Source organism: Pseudorasbora parva, chromosome 8 (assembly GCF_024679245.1).
Source record: "Pseudorasbora parva isolate DD20220531a chromosome 8, ASM2467924v1, whole genome shotgun sequence".
Lineage (NCBI taxonomy): Eukaryota > Metazoa > Chordata > Actinopteri > Cypriniformes > Gobionidae > Pseudorasbora > Pseudorasbora parva.
In genome coordinates this window covers 21,054,054-21,074,776 of record NC_090179.1, presented here as the reverse complement: position 1 = coordinate 21,074,776, position 20,723 = coordinate 21,054,054, and the positions used below count along the sequence as shown (strand labels likewise).

The window sequence follows — 20,723 nt, the reverse complement described above, 5'->3', positions numbered from 1 at the left end:
AAAAATTAATATTTTTATATATATATATATATATATATATATATATATATATATATATATATATATATATATATATATATATATATATATGCACACACACACAGAGGAAAATAAGTATTTGAACACCCTGTTATTTTGCAGGTTCTCCCACTTAGAAATCATGGAGGGGTCTGAAAATGTCCATTGTGAGAGACATAATCTAAATTTTAAAAAATCCAGAAATCACAATGTATGATTTTTTAAAACTATTTATTTGTATGCTACAGCAAGTATTTGAACAATGAGAAAATCAATGTTAATATTTGGTACAATAGCATTTGTTTGCAATTACAGAGGTCAAATGTTTCCTGTAGTTTTTCACCAGGTTTGCACACACTGCAGGAGGGATTTTGGCCCACTCCTCCACACAGATCTTCTCTAGATCAGTCAGGCTTCTGGTCTGTGGCTGAGAAACACAGAGTTTGAGCTCCCTCCAAAGATTCCCTATTGGGTTTAGGTCTGGAGACTGGCTAGGCCATGCCAGAACCTTGATATGCTTCTTACAGAGCCAATCCTTGGTTATCCTGGCTGTGTGCTTCTGGTCATTGTCATGTTGGAAGACCCAGCATGAACCCATCTTCAATGCTCTAACTGAGGGAAGGAGGTTGTTCCCCAAAATCTCGCAATACATGGCCCTGCTCATCCTTATTACAGTGCAGTCGCCCTGTCCCATGTGCAGAAAAACACCCCCAAAGCATGATGCTACCACCCCCATGCTTCACAGTAGGGATGGTGTTCTTGGGATGGTACTCATCATTCTTCTTCCTCCAAACACGTTTAGTGAAATTATGACCAAAAAGTTATATTTTGGTCTCATCTGACCACATGACTTTCTCCCATTACTCCTCTGGATCATCCAAATGGTCATTGGCAAACTTTAGACGTGCCTGGACATGTGCTGGCTTAAGCAGGGGAACCTTCCGTGCCATGCATGATTTCAAACCATGACGTCTTAGTGTATTACCAACAGTAACCTTGGAAATGGTGGTCCCAGCTCTTTTCAGGTCATTGACCAGCTCCTCCTGTGTAGTTCTAGGCTAATTTCTTACCTTTCTTAGGATCATTGAGACCCCACGAGGTTAGCTCTTGCATGGAGCCCTAGTCCGAGGGAGAATGACAGTCATGTTTAGCTTCTTCCATTTTCTAATGATTGCTCCATCAGTGGACCTTTTTCACCAAGCTGCTTGGCAACTTCCCCGTAGCCCTTTCCAGCCTTTTGGAGGTGTACAATTTTGTCTAACGTCTTTGGACAGATCTTTGGTCTTGGTCATGTTAGTAGTTGGACTCTTACTGATTGTATGGGGTGGACAGGTGTCTTTATGCAACTAACAAACTCAAACAGGTGCATCTAATTTAGGATAATAAATGGAGTGGAGGTGGACATTTTAAAGGCAGAATTATGTCAGAAATCTAGCTAATGGACAGGTGTTCAAATACTTATTTGCAGCTGTATCATACAAATAAACAGTTAAAAAAATCATATATTTTGATTTCTGGATGTATTTTTTTAGATTAAGTCTCTCACAGTGGACATGCACCTACGATGACAATTTCAGACCCCACCATGATTTCCAAGTGGGAGAACTTGCAAAATAGCAGGGTGTTCAAATACTTATTTTCCTCAATTTCTTATATATAGTTCATTTTTTGACATGTAAACATATAAACAATTACAAATATTTGTTCCTTATTTGTAAGCCTGCTAAATGTAAGTAAAATATAAATTGTAATCTAAAATGGCTAAAGAATTTCATCTGAATCATATGAATATCATAGCTGTTAATAATGTATTATTATCATTATTATAAGAAATAATGAGGCATTCAATTATATTTAGCAAAACATTTATTTTATTTTCAAAAATCCCAGTATATAAGTAAAACACAAAACAAAATCATTTGTTTTTTTTCAATATATTCCAATCACAATTATATGATGAACCATACACATGATTTAATAAAGACACAGAAGTGAATCAACACATCCTACATTTAAGGCACTTAGCAGTATTCACAGTTTTTTTTATTTAAAATAAGTGTTATTTTTGTAATCATACTTTACCCTTATTTTCAGTTCCTGAACAAATATACTTTGTGTGACAAATATACTTGGTCAGTATAAGCTTTTATTTTAATCTGTCAGTTTAATGAAGTGAATAATCAAAGTTCTCACGTAAATCCTAGTTGACATTATATACACAAATAATGAAACCTGAGGAAAAAGTCTTGCGTGATCAATATGTTATTTATTCTCTTTGGTATCTTCACCCTGAAACCCCTTCTGGAAGTTGTTCCATCATAAAGCAGCACAATGGAATTTTAAGACAATTACTCTCACGAATGCTGTGAATGGAATGGTGGTAACAGATAACATGCAATATTATTTCCATGTGCTTTGCACCTTAAAAAAATAAATCTTGTGAGATAGGCACAATGGCACAGCCCACCTCAACTCCAACTAGGATCATACTGACTCCAACCAGCAGGTGGAGCTAAATAGACCCTCTTTCCACGAAAAAGGAAACTAACCACACCTCTATACCCAGCTCGTGGGACTCCTGACTTCAGGTCGTCCATTATACCAAGACTGCGAGCCAATGTTTTAAAACGGTCAGAACCAGAATACTGCACCCGAAATGGGCCAAGCCCAGAAAGTTTCCCACCCTGCAAATCCTCCACTGTGACAACCGGAGCATCGTAAACCAACTTCTCAAAGCTCTTGTCATATTTCTTCTTTTCTAAATAAGAAAGGTCCATTTTTGTAAAAGGCACAAATTCGGCATTGAGCTTAATAAAGCGGAGGTACTTGTCGTAAAACTGTCCCAAACTCACACCCTTCCTGCCAAATGTCAAAGTTCTGGAAATTTCTGGCCTGATGCAGGACCTGTCTCTGCGCTGATCGGGGTGCCGCATCCAGTCATCCCAAAACGAGGCTGGCCATTTTGGCTCAATCTCTGCCCAGAGGTCCTTTGTGAGCATCCAGCCCAAGCCTGGGAAAAAATCTGTCCTGTACAACAAGCTTGCTTTTCCAGGGTCCACAAATCCGTCTCTGCCGTTGTCATTCCAGGCAGACACGCACCACAGAGTTGGGTCTGATTTTAAAACTGGATGAAGCGATCTGAAGTACTCAAAAAAATCAGGGGCCACCTGGTGAAAAAAGATCAAACATACCATCAACAAAATAAAATGTGTATGTGACATTCTTAAAGGAATAAAGTGCCCCCCTTCCCCCAAGATAATATTCAAAAAAAGCATACAAAAAGCATCCATAAAAGCATTATAATGTGGTCCCTAAGGTTAATTGTGCTTAATGCCAATTCTTCTGAAGTTAAACAATGGCTTCACGTCAGAATCAAGATAAAAATGTAACAAATTAACAAATTATTTACTGAAAATCTCTTCTAGTGAACTGATAAATAACTGACTGAAAAGAATGATTCATTCAAAAATAATATATACACATACATTATCTCTTCATCATAGCAAGTAAACATTGTCCCCAAAGTTGTTAAAAATGGGCAAGCATGAGTTTGACGAGGGCCAAATTGTGATGGCTAGATGACTGGGTCAGAGCAGCTCCAAAAACTGCAGCTCTTTTGGGGTGGTCTGCAGTGGTCAGTATCAAAAGTGGTCCAAGGAAGGAACAGTGGTGAACCAACGACAGGGTCATATTTGGCCAAGGCTCAGTGATGCACATGGGGAGTGAAGGCTGGCCCGTGTGGTCCGATCAAACAGACGAGCTACTGTAGCTCAAATTTCTCAAGAAGTTAAAGCTGGTTCTGATAGAAAATATATATATTATATATTATTTTATTTATATATTATATATATAACATTATGACTAATAGTGTTGCCCTTGCCAAAACAGCCCTGACCCATCAAGGCATGGACTTCACTAGACCCCTGAAGGTGTGCTGTGGTAGCAGCAGATTCTTTAAATCCTGTAAGTTGCGAAGTGAGGCATCCGTGGGTCGAACTTGTTTGTTTGGCACATCCCACAGATGCTCAACTGGATTGAGATCTGGGGAATTGGGAATATGGAGGCCAAGTCAACTCCTCAAACTCGGTGTTGTGCTTCTCAAACCATTCCTGGACCATTTCTGCTTTCTGGCAGTGCGTATTATCCTGCTGAAAGAGGCCACAGCCACCAGGGAATACAGTTTCCATGAAAGGGTGTACATGGTCTTAAACAATGCTTAGGTTGGTGGTATGTGCCAAAGTAACATCCACATGGATGGCAGCACCTAAGGTTTCCCAGCAGAACATTGCCCAAAGCATCACACTGCCTCCGCCCCATAGTGCATCATGATGCCATGTGTTCCCCAGGTAAGCGATAGAGACGCACCTGGCCATCCACGTGATGTAAAAGAAAATGTGAGTTCTGATGCTCATGTGCCCGCTGTTGTATACACACAAATAAAGCTATTTTATGAATTCACAGTTATATCACTAATTTTCATGAAACATTGTGCCTTTAGTTTTTTAGTATCCTTTCGCTTTAGTCTTTAAAAAATGCCCTTGTATATTATCTTTGAATTGTGGATGAACTGTTCTTTTAATGACAGACTTTATACAAACAACATGCATTAAATGTGAGTTACCTCCAAATCATCCTCCACGATGACAACCGATGAGTACGAAAAGGTGTTGAAAACCTGGTTGAGTGCCCAACGGTAATGCCGCGAGATTTTGTAGTAACCCTGGAACTTCTTGTGCTGCGCAGGTACCGAGATATCTGAAAGATCAGGCTGTTTGATATGGGTCAGCTTACTGCCATATGAGGCGATCACTTCAGACGTTTCCGCGTGTCCGCAGTCCTGGCTCACTATGATTGGGTAGAGCTCGGCCGACGGTCGGTGCTCAATTAGTTTGTCAAGACAGCGTCTCACGGTCACACGATTACAGGCAATGACTAAAATAGGGATGACAGCCGGAGCTGAATGCTCTACTTCTGAATTTGGCTTAGCAGCAGTCACACCATCTTTGTTCTCCCAAACTGCCCACTGGTTCTCGATTTGCAATAGAATCTTCCTCTGCGATTCAAGTTCATTTTCAAATGCATCAGCTACACGCAACACCTCATTCATTATATTTCCGAACTTGCTTCCTCTGGCTCCGTCCCCGTCCCCAGTGTGGCTGCCCAGAGACCCTTTATTAGAAGGGCGTCTCATTAGGACAAAAATAAGAATGACATTCCAAGCTACAAATATCAAAGCACCACAAATGATAAGGGAACTTCTATTGCGGAGCATGGCCTGATGCGTGATGGGACAAGGATTCAGGAAGGAAGAAATGGATGTAGATATAAAGATGGCATTTAGAACAGGAAGGCTTGCTGGATGGATGGGCAAGTAGAGTCTTGTGGATCTTTGAATTTTTTTTTGTACATGCTTTGCCTGATATTTTTCAGTCAGTTGTCACAAAAGTAAAATAAATTAAACATTAAACCAACAGAAGGTACACATAAGACATATTGCCAGGTTTCAGGATCTTGATATTGGCGTTATAGTCCAAAGTGGCACAGCGACTTTCAGCAGAGTCTGTAAAATAAGCAAGATTAACAGAGAAAAAAAGGTCACATGTTAGCCAACTGTTCTATATCAATACTAAACTGTTTTACAACCAAACAGCTGAGAAAGTTTCAGTACATTTCTCATTTGAATCCCTTCTACAAACTAGTGTGAACATTACAGATTAGAATGGAAAAAGTCTTCTTTTGCATTTCAGTGGTGCACAATTTGAGTGGATTTGTTCCGTGTACATAAAAATGTCTAAATGCAAATACATTTTAAATTGATTCAAATGTACTACATTCCACCAATTATTCACTGAAATCTCAAATTACTGGTGATACACGTTATTTTAGCATTACTATGATATAGTAGCTTTAAATAATATGTTGAATTTGTATAATTTTCATATTCATAAGGTTTCAATTTAATTTTAGTAAAAGTTTTCGGAATTTGTATTTTTGTAACTTTTATTAGTAAGATTTTAAGTCGTTTTTATTTTGGTTTTAGTTATTTGAGTACATTCAATTAAACTAAATGAAAATGAGAAAAAATGCCTATTTTTTATTATTTCTTCAGTTAAAATTAATTTAAAGTAAAAAATGAACTAACTATTAAATTAAATGTTAACTATAATAACACTGGTAAACAAAACAAACAAACAAACAAACAAACAAAAAAACAGGAAAACTCCCCCTTATTTACCTATGATGAAGATGGCAGCCCAGCAAACAAGATCTCGCTCTTTAAACAAATTAAAGAATTAGTTCACTTTAAAATGAAAATTAGCCTATGATTTACTCACCCTCAGGCCATCCTAGGTATGACTTTCTGCTTTCTGATGAACACAATTGGAGTTATATTAATAAATATCCTGATGCTTCATCAGGTGTCCATTTAGTTTAAAGCTCAAAAAAGTGCATCCATCCATCACAAACAAGCTCCAATAAAGGCCTTCCAAAGTGAAGTGAAATATATACATATTTAACACGTTATAAAGTAACATATGTAGCTTCTGCTAGACCGCCTTCTGTATTCAACTTATGGAAAAAGAGATATAGCGTAAGTATTTTGAACTGCGAGAAGTTGGAAGTTGAAGGCAGAAGGCAGTCTGGCGGAGGCTATATTTTACATTAACTTTAAACTTAATGGACCCTGTCACTGCCATTATGAAGCTTGGAAGCATCAGGATATTTATTAATATACTCTAATTGTGTTCATCAGAAAGAAGAAAGTCATACACCCAGGATGGCTTGAGAGTGAGTAAATCATGGATTAATTTTCACTTTAAAGTGAACTAATCTGTTAATGTCCATTTTTCAAGAAAAACTAATGTCATTGTTGGCCTGATAATCCGTTAGGGTATTACATATTAAACTGGGACAATGGTGTCCTGCAGTGTAATCCTATTTTAAACATATTGCATAATTATTATACACTATATTTGGTTACACTTCATTGTTACAGTGTAACTATATATTTAAGTACTGAGTAATATTAAATAACTACACTTACTAAGGGTTATGGTAGGTTATGGTATTACTTAATATAGGGTTATGGTAGGATTAGGTTGTATTTTAGGGTTAGTTGCATGTGATTATGCATAATGTATTGTTGTAACATGTAACAAGGACAATGTAAAGGTGTTATATGATCTCATATTAATTGAGAGACTACATCATACATTTGTAGGCTACTTCATTTGACTGCAATTAATCTGACTACTTAATTTAAATAATTTAAAATAAATACAGCTAAAGTGCAATTTAAAATTCTGGGAAATTGTACTCTCTACAGCGTAAAATACATACAATAAAGCTAATGCATTTGCAATTACAATTATTATTTAGTTAGTCACTGTTATTGGTAGACCTTAAACATTTTGAAATGTATTTATCCTTACTGGGCAGTTGCATTACCATATTTGCGCATATGATTCAATAAAATTGGTCTAGGAGCAAATATGTTAACGTAACATTATCAAGCAGTTTCGTCCGTCGATCAATAATCTCACCTGTAGCTCACCCAGAACTCCCTCAACCACAACTGCCTAACAGTATGAGACTAAACCGACCTGTGTATCACCCGGAGAGCTGAGTTTAAGCAACACCACCATGATGCGTAAAACATGACAACATATCTGACTTACATGAGTCAACGCGCCTTCATACTCTGTCATGTTTCCCGTCTTCCTTAGTCTGCCAATGCATTCATACTTCCGTCGCTTTAAAGATTATCTCCCATTTCAACTAATCCAAGTCACTTGTTTGATTCTGATGTGGATTAGACGGTATAATGCTTAATTTGAAGCGCAGTAAACTTCCTTCGCGTTCACCCTTCAAGCTTCGCTCAAGAATGTAAGACTACTTGACTTCCGGGTGGCGTCATTTTTAGGAAGTCCCTCCCCCTGCTGTGTTTACCATAATGAAGAGATACGTGTACATAAAACGCATTTCCTTTGTGTTCATGCAAGATGAAAGGTTAGAGGTAAGGTTTCGACCTCTGGATATGGCTGTATGCCTCATGGTGTTAATGCTGATCCCGCGATATTTATTAGCTGTGTCTCTGGCCGAGGGTCTTGTTACAAGAGCAGCGAGAGGTGGAAAACAGGTGTCCTCCTCAATTAGAAAAGCGTATGTGCTAGGCATAAATCGATACTTGTGAACCTTTGTAAATCATGGAATCGTCCCACAGTCATTGTAAACATGGGTTGATATGATTTGGAGTTAACCTCTAAAGTCAAGATAACTCCCCAAGACATTTTGTGTATGTGTGGCATGGATGCAATAAAGAATAACCTAGCCTACCTGCTAGACTGATAATGCCATGGGAAACTGATAGCCTAAATGTGATTTATTATTTAAGGTTAAAAAGGTATCTCTAATGTAATTATTTGTTTTTAATGAAGGATTTAGTATATTTGAAAACACTGAGAGGGATAAAAAGTCCCAAAGCATTGTATCTGTATTCCTTATTGGATTTTGGTTATATATATATATATATATATATATATATATATATATATATATATATATATATATATATATATATATATATATATATATATATATATATATATATATATATATATATAATTATATTATATAATTATATTTATAATTTAAAGGGGGGGGGTCTTTAATTAAGCATTATCATAGGAGCAAAAATGCTACTTTAATTAATATCAGCACGTTAAGCATTAGCTGTAAACCAGTGGGATTTTTATTAATGTACCCAAAGTCAAACATGCATTGCAGCATCTGCTACCTGATCATAAAGGCTTCTCATGATCAGCAGTATAGCTTTATATCTGGAAATTCTGGTGCAAAAACAGTGGCAAAAATACAAATTGTATAAAACAATGCAGTGTATGGAAGTGAACAAGACGCAAAGATGAAGTGAATAAAGGAACATTATCTATCTATCTATCTATCTATCTATCTATCTATCTATCTATCTATCTATCTATCTATCTATCTATCTATCTATCATGAAAGTGCATTAGGTGTTAAGTCCATGCCATCCATATAGTCTATCGAAGAAGACTCAATCCCCAGGTTCAGCTCCTTGCTGTCTTAGGTTGATCTTCATGATGTTCAGAGGTACATTTGACATACCCGCTTAATTTATCACACTAGAAAAGAAGAAGATAGTATTGTTATAATATTTTTATAACAAATAATATCCTAATAGCAGTCATTTCTATACAATAGCCTAATTTATTCAAATAATGCAACCTTGATTCAGCTGTAATATTCTCTTTTAAAAAAATCCTTCTTTATTTTTATTTATGAATTACATATCCTCATGTATTATCTGAAGATTTGTTTAAAGTGTATAAATTAATTGAATGTACTTTTTGAGGTCAGGTCAGTTAGCCTAATACGTTGGCCTATATTATAGGCCAACGTATTAGGCTAACTGACCTGACCTATATAGTCATGTTCTTTCTTGCAAGTATTTCTGTATTAGTGATGCTGTATAAGTATATATAACATAAAGGGCGTATCCTATAGCTTAATATAGGCCTACTAATCTGTTCTGCATAGAATTAAGCAAAAAGGTATGACTTGTTGCTAATGTGGTTTCAAAAGGTCACTTAGAGGCGACTTACATCCGGATGAAGCTGGTTCATCCTGTCTTTTCCAACTTGCGTCCTCACACTGTCTGACACTGCAGTGGTAAAATATATCAGTTTGTCCTTTAAAAACCACAATACGCCATTAAAAAACAACGCATTCACACTACTGTGGGTCAGGGGGTTTATACTCTGAGCGCAAACTACACAAATACATAAAGTCCATGGATTATCCGAGTTTAGTTTTCGTAACGTTAAACGCGTGCCATCCAGTCGAAGAACCAGGTCGCGTTTAGATTTAACAGCAAACCCATACCCTGACACCCTTTTCGTCTTTGGCCAATGATTTGCACTGAATGCTTTCGTTGCTAACATTTTGTTGTCAAACTTTGGAGAGTTTTTGACCAGATGATCTTTGGATTCACAATTCCTCATCGAAGATTTCCCCGAACAGGACGTTTCAAACCGAGCGTTGACAGACAGAACTCCGGGAATATCCACTCGCTCCCTGTGGAATAAGAATCCCCATAGAGAGCGAAAATAAGATTTGACCGAATCTCCATACGTCACCCCGAGCCCGTAAACTGAGGCTGGAGGCCGCTTCTTGTTCGCCTGTTTTCGGGCGATGATATTCCCCTGACACCGGAGAACAGCCGATAGGGCTGAAGCAGAGGGTGTCGAAGCCATCACAGAATTTATATCGGACTCGGGTGGTCCTTTTAAATGCAGTCCTTATCAATATTTCCAAGTAAAATCTCTTTTTGGTGCTGATAGACGGGTTAAGCGACTCCAGAGCCCGAATTTGACTCTGAATGACCTATGAATTTTTATGCACCGTTATGTGTCTCGTTACAGGGCTTGCGTCAGATCGAGGGGTGTTGGTGTTTCAACTTGCCTGCCTGTGGGCAATATCGTGTACTTCACATGCCGCCCTCGTGCACACAGTGAGCTAAATATACAGTTATTTTGGAGGACTAACTTTGATTGTTAAGGCACTTATAAGAAATCTATCAGAAAAGTTCCTTTTTTGGCCAAACTCCTTTTTTGGTCTTATTTAGGACGTAGCCTACCTCTACCACAATTAGCAAAATTCCCCATGCAAGACCCTTGGTGATTCTAATTGCAGGTAAATATGGAGTCCAATTAAAATTTGCCTAAATACGCCTAGCTGAAACTTTGTTGTCCGATTGTTTCCATCATATTCATTAAGATACGTCTTCAATAAGAAACTGGAAAGAAAATCTGTTAGTGATTTTTTTTGTTTTGTTCTTAACTTTTTTAAATTAAAAAATGTAGGCTATCTCCAATTATAGAATCACTAAAAAAATAAATGTGTATGTTTTAATAGATTAGGAAGGGCAGACCCATGTTATATAATTAAACATTTGTGCTTTGGCACCATATATGAGAACATAATGTCCCAAATATTCTATAGCCTAATTTAACTGTCAGGAGGACAATTGGACAGGCCTGCATTTTAGAAGAATATCAACAAAAAAATCTTCTTATCAGACAGTCTAAAACTTTGACTTGTGAATGCACTGTACATAATGTACACTGGAGGGCATCTTAGCTTACTTTTTGATGGTTACCTAGTAGGTAATAGTGATTTACTAGTGTATTACACATGCATTAGGATCCATATTGTCCAACAGTGATAGAGATTATTTGTGAGTTTGACTGAATTAATGGAATTGGCATCCACAATACAGGTGCTGGTCATATAATTAGAATATTATCAAAAAGTTGATTTATTTCACTAATTCCATTCAAAAAGTAAAACTTGTACATTATATTAATTCATTACACACAGACTGGTATATTTGAAATGTTTATTTCTTTTAATTTTGATTATTATAACTGACAACTAAGGAAAATCCCAAATTAAGTATCTCAGAAAAGTATGAGCATGTACAGCACTCAAAACTTAGTTGGGGCTCCTTTTGCCTGAATTACTGCATTGATCAGTCGGTGGCACTGCTCAGGTGTTATGAGAGCCCAGGTTGCTCTGATAGTGGCCTTCAGCTCTTCTGCATTGTTGGGTCTGGCATATCGCATCTTCCTCTTCACAATACCCCAAAGATTTTCTATGAGATTATGGTCAGGTGAGTTTGCTGGACAATTAAGAACAGGGATATCATGGTCCTTTAACCAGGTACTAATTGCTTTGGCACTGTGTGCAGGTGCCAAGTCCTGTTGGTAAATTAAATCTGTATCTTCCTAATGTTGGTCAGCAGCAGGAAGCATGAATTTCTCTAAAACTTCCTGGTATACGGCTGCATAGACTTTGGACCTCAGAAAACACAGTGGACCAACACCAGCAGATGACATGACACCCCAAACCATCACTGACTGTGGAAACTTTACACTGGACCTCAGGCAACATGGATTATGTGCCTCTCCTCTCTTCCCCCAGACTCTGGGACCCTGATTTCCAAAGGAAATGCGAAATTTACTTTCATCACAGAACATAAATTTGGACCACTCAGCAGTCCTTTTTGTCTTTAGCCCAGGTGAGATGCTTTTGATGCTGTCTGTTGATCAAGAGTGGCTTGACACAAGGAATGCGACAGCTGAAACCCGTGTCTTGCATACGTCTGTGTGTAGTGGTTCTTGAAGCACTGACTCCAGCTGCAGTCCACTCTTTGTGAATCTCCCCCACATTTTAATGGGTTTTGTTTCACAATCCTCTCCAGGGTGAGGTTATCCCTATTGCTTCTATACTTTTTTCTACCACATATTTTCCTTCCTTTCTCCTCTCTATGTGTGCTTTGACACAGAGCTCTATGAACAGCCTCTTTTGCATTGACCTTTTGTGTCTTGTTTTCCTTGTGCAAGGTTTCAGTGCTGGTCTTTTGGACAACTGTCAGGTTGGCAGTCTTCCCATGATTGTGTAGCCTAAAGAACTAGACGGAGAGACCATTTAAAGGCCTTTGCAGGTGTTTTGAGTTAATTATATGATTAGAGTGTGGCACCAGGTGTCTTCAATAGTGAACCTTTCCACAATATTAACATTTTCTGAGATACTGAATTGGGTTTTTTTCTTAGTAGTCAGTTATAATCATCAAAATTAAAATAAATAAACATTTAAAATATATCTGTCTGTGTGTAATGAATGAATATAATATACAAGTTTGACTTTTTGAATGGAATTAGTGAAATAAATCAACTTTTTGATGATATTCTAATTATTTGTCCAGCACCTTTATTTATGAAACTAAAGTCCTGCTGACACATCCGTTCCCACGCACTTGTGAAATGTTTACTATGTTTATGCTTCATTTAAGGGATTAGAAGGTGTAATGGCCAAAAAATATTAACTCCGTTTCTTTTCTAAATAAGAGACAAACCTTAGCCAGTTGTCTAAATAAAGATTTATTTTTTTGCAAGAAGAGTCACAGTCTTACAGCCATCCTGAATGTCTGCAGATTGCTAACTGAAGACATAACAGAAGTCACAATCTCTTATACCCCCATTGTCTAAACAATCCTTCTCTGTAGTTTTCCACACATGGTAAAAGTTAGAACCTCTCATCTGTCCTGGTTTCCTTACAACTGGCCTATAGAATTAGTTCTGCCCAACACCTTTGGTTCGGAAGAGCCCTAAAAAAAGGTGTCCCATGACCCCACAGGTCACCAGAACAGTCTCTGTGTCTACTAAGCTTGGTAAAGTGTCCTGCATGGCAGAAACACGTTAGCTCCTGTATGAATTCAAACACATGTCTAAATAATAAATCTTCTTCATCAGTGATTAAAATTTGTCCACCACAAAGGTGACATGGTAAAAGCCACATTGTGAAGCCAATGAATATCAAGTTTAATTTTATTCTAAAGCAGATGTTTTCTGATTGCTGTGCCATTCTGGTCATGTTTTATTGGTAAACTTATAAGTAATTGTACATATCTAAAAAATTATTCAGGGGACCACAACCTAACTAAATGCATGTTTTTAAGATAAAAATTCGAATTTATTGACATAGCTAAATCTTTTCAAGTTTAAATGATTGTTTTAAAATATTACTTCATTACATTAACTTAATATTGTATTACATTTAAACTGACAATTTTGGTGAGTTTATTATGTTGAAAAACTATTTGGAACATTTATGTTATAGTTATCCTATTTGTTTATTATAATCAACTTTTTTTTTTAAGATATCATGTTTATGCTACAAATTATTATATAATATACTATCTACATATTATAATATAATATATAATATAATATCTACATAATACTTAGTGTAGTTTGTTGGTTGAGTAGTTTTTTAGTAAAAAATGTGTTTGTCACAACCAGAAAATGTTCTGAAACATTTATTATTTTCCAGTTTGTCTCTCCCCATTTGTGCAAAAAAATAAAACTATGAACATACATTATAATTATACAGTGTATTATTTACATTATGTGCAGCATACATCAGAATTATACCGGTACTTCTAAATTTCTAATGAATGTCTTTCCAACCTGAGAAAGTACATGTATGAGCTTACATTGTGTTGTCATGCATATTTATAGACTGAGATTATTTGCATTGGTTAGTTGTCACATTTTTGTATTTCCGTGTCAATACCACAAACCATATAGATGCAAAATACATAAACAGTACATGAAAAAAAAACAATTCTTCATTAAACCATATGGCATATTGTACAATAATATTATTATTTAATATTATCCAGCCCTTTTAGAAAAAGATGGGGGAAAAAACTAAATTGATTCATAGTTCAAATACAATTGCTCACTGGTCAGATAGACATCATCATTGCCTCTTGTTCTTACAGACCTTTGCATAATGTCTCAGTCTGTGTAAAATATGCCCATGCCCAACAGCCTTCAGTGTATCATATGTTCAAGTTTTTCCCGTTCATTCCTATCAAGCCTGTCTGAAGTTTCTTAAACAAACCAAACAAAAATGTTGTTTTGTGTATACAGATTCCAAACCATTTGTTCCACTAAGAATAGCTTGTTTTGCTTTGCCCGTCATTCTTCTTGAACTCTGTGCTCATCTCTTAAGGGATTGTGTCTGAAGAAGTTTGATTATGGTTTGGAAAATTGTTTTTTTTAAGAAAGGGCATCACCACAAAGGTGAAGACGCCTACCAGCATCAGAGCCACAGTGATCACGATGATGGCCGCAAGTACGGCATAATAGCACTGATTGGAATACATTATCCTTCTCATGCGACCCCTCATCATGCTGGGCGGTCTTCCCACATCGATCATAGTCGCCTGACCGAGACCTTCCTCCATGACTCCAAGTGGGTTATTTCCGGCCTGCTCCTCTTTCTTCTTTATCACCGGCAGGTTTAAGCTGCTCTTAATAGAGCTGTTTGGTGGAGGATTCTTGAGGACGAGTTTGCCCTTGCTGCGTTTAAAGCGCACGGAAAGCGCCTTTTGCATCGCGGCCGGAAGTTTCCGGAAGATGTCTTCATTATTGCCCAACTGAGGCAGATCTCGGCCGTGTCGGATTTCCGTCACCTCCCGACAGATGGGGCAACACAGCGTCTTGAGCTCTGGAGAATTGACGTTGATGCGTGCCAGGCATTCCAGGCAGAACGTGTGTCCGCAGGAAAGCAGCTTGGGAGTCTTGAAGACGTTGTCGAAGCTGCAGAAGCACACAATGCACTCTGTGTCTTCCAGGTCGTCTCTGGGTTGCTCCGTCTTGTGGGGTTCAGTCTCCTGGTCTCGCCCCCTTCCCTCCTCGCTGCGACCCCGCTGTCGCTTTACGCTTTCCTTGCGGGCCTGTTCTCTACCTCGGCTAACTTCACGACGCCGGTTTTCTGCCTCATTGCTGCGGCTTCTCCTAAGAGGCTTGCCGGCCTTGTGCTGTCGCTCTGAAGTTCCCAGGTTGAAGCTGCCCTTGCTTTTTGGCTTGACATTTGGCCCTTTTTTGCTGCTCTGGGGTTTCTCTTTGCCGTCACTCATCGTGCAGAGCCTCAGATCCACAGGAGTGTATCAAAGGAAATGGAAGTGTTGTGCAGAAAAGCCTGCATGGGGACATGAAGAAATACACTATAAGTCTTGATTACAAATACGTCACATTCAACAGGCGCATGGTTTCATCCAGGATTTAGAAAATTCAGAGGTTTAAAGGTGCTGCATGACCTTGTACAAGAAGATTGCACAAGAACAAACTCAGGTCACCAAAGTGTACAGCTATGCAACTCAAAGGTGGAGATCGTAAAAGTGTACCATTAGCAGTCAAGTGTGATGAGAACATTGGTTATTGCTTGCTTTTCTTTGTACTTTAGTAAAGGCCTTGAATGGCCTTGAGTTTTCCCCATCTTTTATATTTTAAATTGATAACCAGAGATCGTTTTTACCCTTACAAAGCTTACTTTTTCATAGTTGAGATGCTAATTTTCTTTAAATAATCAGAATGATCAAACCTAAAAGTAATTTCAGGTTTAACAGGGTTAACGCAACTCTGATTACCTTGTTCCATGTTTTACAATGTTCATATGTGATCTTGGGTTAGTAATTAACACAATGTACAACTGTAAACCTCAGGCTACCATTCTTATTTGCATACTTATGAGGTTGATAACATTTCTGCGAATATGGCCTGGTCCGTCTGTTCATAAGTGAGGGTACTAAAATAATACCCATCACCCCAGAAAATGTGACTGATAGCAACATTTAAACTGCTCAGATGCTGAAGGGTCATGACTGCACAGGGATGCCTGGTTTGTGAAACAAAACCAGACCAATTGCTATTGCAAAAGCGTAGAATAGATATGTACTGAGATATTTTATGACCGCCTGTCACTAAACAACATGCCGTTGAATTGTAGCATCATTGCTTTATTATTGGGAGGCATAACCAAGGGATATAATAACAACCACCTCTCAGATTGGCGAGGGTTTTTAGATTAACCAAGAATTAATGTGATAATCACATAAGAGTGTTTGACCTTAACTCAAAAGTCTGTCTGTACAGGAATGCCAACCAGAATATCAAGTTTTTACAACAGGGTGTAAATCCCAGCTTCATTTTGTATGCTTAGTTAAGCTTTAACTGTATGACTCAGGAAACCCATGAAACAATCAGGAATGTCTAATAGCAAACAACCGCATGCTGTGAAAGTGACTGTTGAATGTGGTAATATGAACATGTAAAATCCAGGTAGAATTTTTGCTCTTTAATCAAAATAGCCCATGTTTGTGCATACTCAGTTGTCAGTTCTATAAAGGTTTTACTAAATGACCACATATAACACATTCAAAAGATTTATTTTTAGGTGTATAAACACAACTTTGAGCCTAAAGCAGAACTAGTTCTTTTTCAGAACATGTTTATGTTTGTATAATTAACATATGTGGACTAAATGACTTCCCAAATTGACGGCACACACCCACTTGTAGCCCAAACCAGATCTAGTCAGTTGAGACCTGTGTTTCTAACTGCTATGGCAATAACACACCCTCCGTTTCTTAGGCGAGACTGATGCTAGTTTTGACACCTTTTCCTTAAATTAAAAAAAGCCACATATCTTAAACATATTTAAAAAAGTGATTAAAAAATATATTTCACCATTAATTCCCATTATAAAACAAATAAATAAATAAACAGAGAAGACTTGATTCACTAAACATACCAATAGTGGAGCAAGTTGTCACATTGGACTAATTTCTTTTATAAATAAAACATACGTGTGACAAAGTATACATAACAACAACAAAAAAAGTTATTTGGAGGCCAGAATTTACAAAACAAAAAAAGAGCCAGGTGTATATATTGTTAGTCTTTTACTAGCTAAAAAAATATATGAACTATCCGTCAGACAACAGAAGGCATGTAAGCCACTGTGTACATGTTTTTTTTAACAAAGTTGATTGTGCTGATAATTTATAGGCCTTAGAAATTTGAATTTCAAATATGTTACAGTAGGCTTTAGCGGATTACAAATAAACCACTATCAGAGAAAAAAAAAAATATATATATATATATATGTGTGTGTGTGTGTGTGTAATTGGACTGTTGACTCAAAACCTATATATATATATATATATATATATATATATATATATATATATATATATATATATATATATATATATATATATATATATATATATATATATATATATGTAACAACTAGCCCCGGTCTCTACCTGCATTTATAAATTAAAATCACAAAAAATGCAATCTACCTATGGAGCTGAAGAGCAGTCGAACCCAGATGTTTAGGTGACTCTGAAGTTTGCCTGGCTCCAGAAGCACATATTCCAGTCTAGGTGTGCATCCAACAACGCAATGTGAAAGGTCTGAAATCCAGTTCTTTCTGTCTTCCTAAAAACCTATCACTACGGTTTTCATCATGTTAGTCTACGCAAGCACGGTATCTCCACCTCTTCTGCATGTTTATCTCTCTCCCTCCCTTCCTCCTTCTTTTTACCCTGTCATACCTGTTAAACTTGTCCAGTTGCCATTTCCTCCAGTTTGAATGTGAGGAATCCACTGACTAATATACTTGTGCTTATTTTTCTTACTTTAAATAACACAGAGTGTGCTTATCAATGTTCTAAATATCAAAATGCCTCATCATCATCATCACCTTTAACACTTGATTATGATTCTTGCCTTTTTTTTTAAACAGCTACAAGTGCACTTAAGATGGGGGGCATGTCCTTCAGGACATAACTGGAAATATAGGCTTATACACCATTTACATGGGAACAATAAAGAAGTGTATTAAGATCCCAGGAAGTCGCTGATAAATTAAGTTACTGGGTTAATGCTATTCACACACACACACACCCTGATGAGGGATAAGGAAGCACTATCCCATTCCAGCTGCAGAAATGTTGTGGTACAAAGGTTGATACTGTTTGTTGTGTTGGGAATCACTTCATTTTATCACACATAGCCGTCATACCTGTACTCGCATCTGGGATTACGAGTTGTTGTCAACACACTCGAGATAGAAGAGTAGGAGAGAAATTTTTCAAGATGACTGGATAAGCCGTATGCAAAGTACACATGGCTGCACTTGGAGGATCAGATTTCCAGACTGTTTTTAGATTAGAGGGCAAATGTGTAGCTGTCAATAGAAGTTGCTTGTAGGTTTGAACAATGCAAGGTCTTGGCCTCAGTTGAATGCATCAGATCAGTTACCATTTTCTAAATTAAGGAAGCTTATTCCGCCTGCTGTTTGGGACTGTTTGGTTGAAATGCAGAGGGACTTTAATAAGGGGCCGTTGACACAACACTCTCGTGGCAATATTCATAATATCTTGGGTTTTGGCATATTGGCGGCTAATTCATATTCCGATTTCGTACATACAGTGGTAAGGAAAAGTACATGTGAACCCCTTGTAGAAAACGTGAATAATTATTACAGAATAAGAGAGATCATACAAAATGCACGTTATTTGTTTTATTTAGTACTGTCCTGAATACAATATTTTGCATTAAAGATATTTTTACATCCAGTCCACTAGACAAAAAAATAGCTGAATTTATAAAAATGTTCAGTTCTACTGATTCTCAATGCTGTCTGTCGTTCCCTGGATGATCCATGGCTGTTGTTTTGTTGTGTGGTTGTTCTTGAGTCTCTTGTTTGTCCTTTGCAATGTTCCTCAGAAAAATCCTGCAAATTCTTTAGCATTTCAGCATCCTTTGAACTATTTGAACTCTTTCCAACAGAGACTGTATGATTTTGAGATCAGACAATTGAAGGACAAAAAAAGAGATTCTATTTTCACAAATTCTGCAAGGGGTTCACATACTTTTTCTGGCATCTTCAGAGACTCACATCGCGCATCTTCTCCAGCATCTCACGCATGACACAGCGTCCTAAAAACACAGCGCTCAAATAAAAACCTTTTAAAAACACATTTTGCAGAGGTTTTTTATTCCACAAGTCTATAATTATGTTCTGTGTGAATGGTCGGCATGAAAGAGAAGTTTTCTTCCTTATTATGACTAATATCCAAGTGAAACAGCTTCTATGATGAGACAATGAAGGTGGGAACTTATTTCGTCCTTTGGGGATTGATTGGATCACAGGAAGTGTGGCGTTGTTAACTACATGGATGCAGATCTGAATGCCAGTTTGCATTCAGTTGTGGAGGATATTTATTTTTTAGGCTATGTTCAGACTGCCAGGAAGTTTTTTTTGTATATCTACCTAGATTTTATCCAAATTAGCAATAACAACAAAACAACAAAAAAATCGAATCTTATTTAAACCACATTTGATGGTGGTTTTAAGTGCAATTCCAATTAGAATTTTATAGAATTATGTGTTTCTATGTCATCAACGCCAAGATGATGGTACAAGAAAGAGCTCTCTTAAGTTCTCTGAAGCTCTAAAGTATGTATATTAATATTTTAATGTGCTATGAGACATCAGGTGGGCAACTGCTCTGGTTGTGCACGTTCATGTGTTTTGGAGGAGGCGTGGCTTTCAGAGCTACTTTGCTATTACTAGACTCTCCGAAATTGTCTATCCAACTTTTAAATGGATTTCTGGTTAAGGGGAAAAACTACTTTAGCTACTAATTGACTAACAGCTAATTGCGGCTGTTCTTTCTGTTTATCTGAAAGCGTTAGGGGGAAAAATGTCAATCATTGACTGCTTTGCTGGCTATATTAAACTGGCACAAGAACTATTCAGGGGAAAGATTTATGCTTTTCTATGGTAAATGTAAATAAATAAATAACTGAATTTAAAATGTAAGTATCGCATTTTAGATAAGGATTAAGCTGATAAATCCATAGTCAAATATTCTAACAAACTGGAAGGTGTGCCTGTTGTAGCATGTTAACCTTTCAGCATTAATAAATACATTTTATTGCACAACCCTCTCCTTTTATATTGCTGTATCCATGGTTAAGCATTTTTCCAAGTCATTTTGTCCATATTAATATCCTTATTTTGGAGTATGAACATTTCCTCCTGGCTCTCTTCCCTAAACTTCCTGTATTTTAGACCTTCACCTGACTCAAAAGCCTTGACAGACACGTGCAGGAGGTTTAGTGTAACAGATACAGCTGAAAACAATAAAAACACTGTTGTCTTGATCATAATAATATGCCCTTTGATAACATTCTTCTCTTGATCCACATCCAGCCATATCTCTTTAAATAGTT

At 37.1% G+C, this 20,723-nt stretch overlaps 2 protein-coding genes and 1 long non-coding RNA gene across 3 annotated transcripts; all 3 read right to left on the bottom strand.

Annotated features, from left to right (window-relative positions):
* Positions 1–1,866: 1,866 nt before the first annotated feature.
* Positions 1,867–8,361, bottom strand: mgat1a (alpha-1,3-mannosyl-glycoprotein 2-beta-N-acetylglucosaminyltransferase a). The gene is made up of 3 exons (XM_067450351.1): positions 7,698–8,361; positions 4,640–5,578; positions 1,867–3,185 (listed from the first exon to the last, which is right to left on the bottom strand). The coding sequence occupies exons 2-3, from the start codon at positions 5,288–5,290 to the stop codon at positions 2,487–2,489; spliced, it is 1,350 nt and encodes a 449-aa protein (XP_067306452.1). The 5' UTR covers positions 5,291–5,578; positions 7,698–8,361; the 3' UTR covers positions 1,867–2,486.
* A 391-nt stretch (positions 8,362–8,752) lies between these two features.
* On the bottom strand, positions 8,753–10,721 carry LOC137085101 (uncharacterized). The gene is made up of 2 exons (XR_010906908.1): positions 9,663–10,721; positions 8,753–9,182 (listed from the first exon to the last, which is right to left on the bottom strand). It is a non-coding gene; the product is annotated as an uncharacterized lncRNA (long non-coding RNA).
* A 2,099-nt stretch (positions 10,722–12,820) lies between these two features.
* Positions 12,821–20,650, bottom strand: rnf183 (ring finger protein 183). Its single transcript, XM_067450350.1, has 2 exons — positions 17,780–20,650; positions 12,821–15,612 (listed from the first exon to the last, which is right to left on the bottom strand). Exon 2 carries the CDS (start codon positions 15,548–15,550, stop codon positions 14,636–14,638), a length of 915 nt encoding a protein of 304 aa, XP_067306451.1. The 5' UTR covers positions 15,551–15,612; positions 17,780–20,650; the 3' UTR covers positions 12,821–14,635.
* Positions 20,651–20,723: the final 73 nt, after the last annotated feature.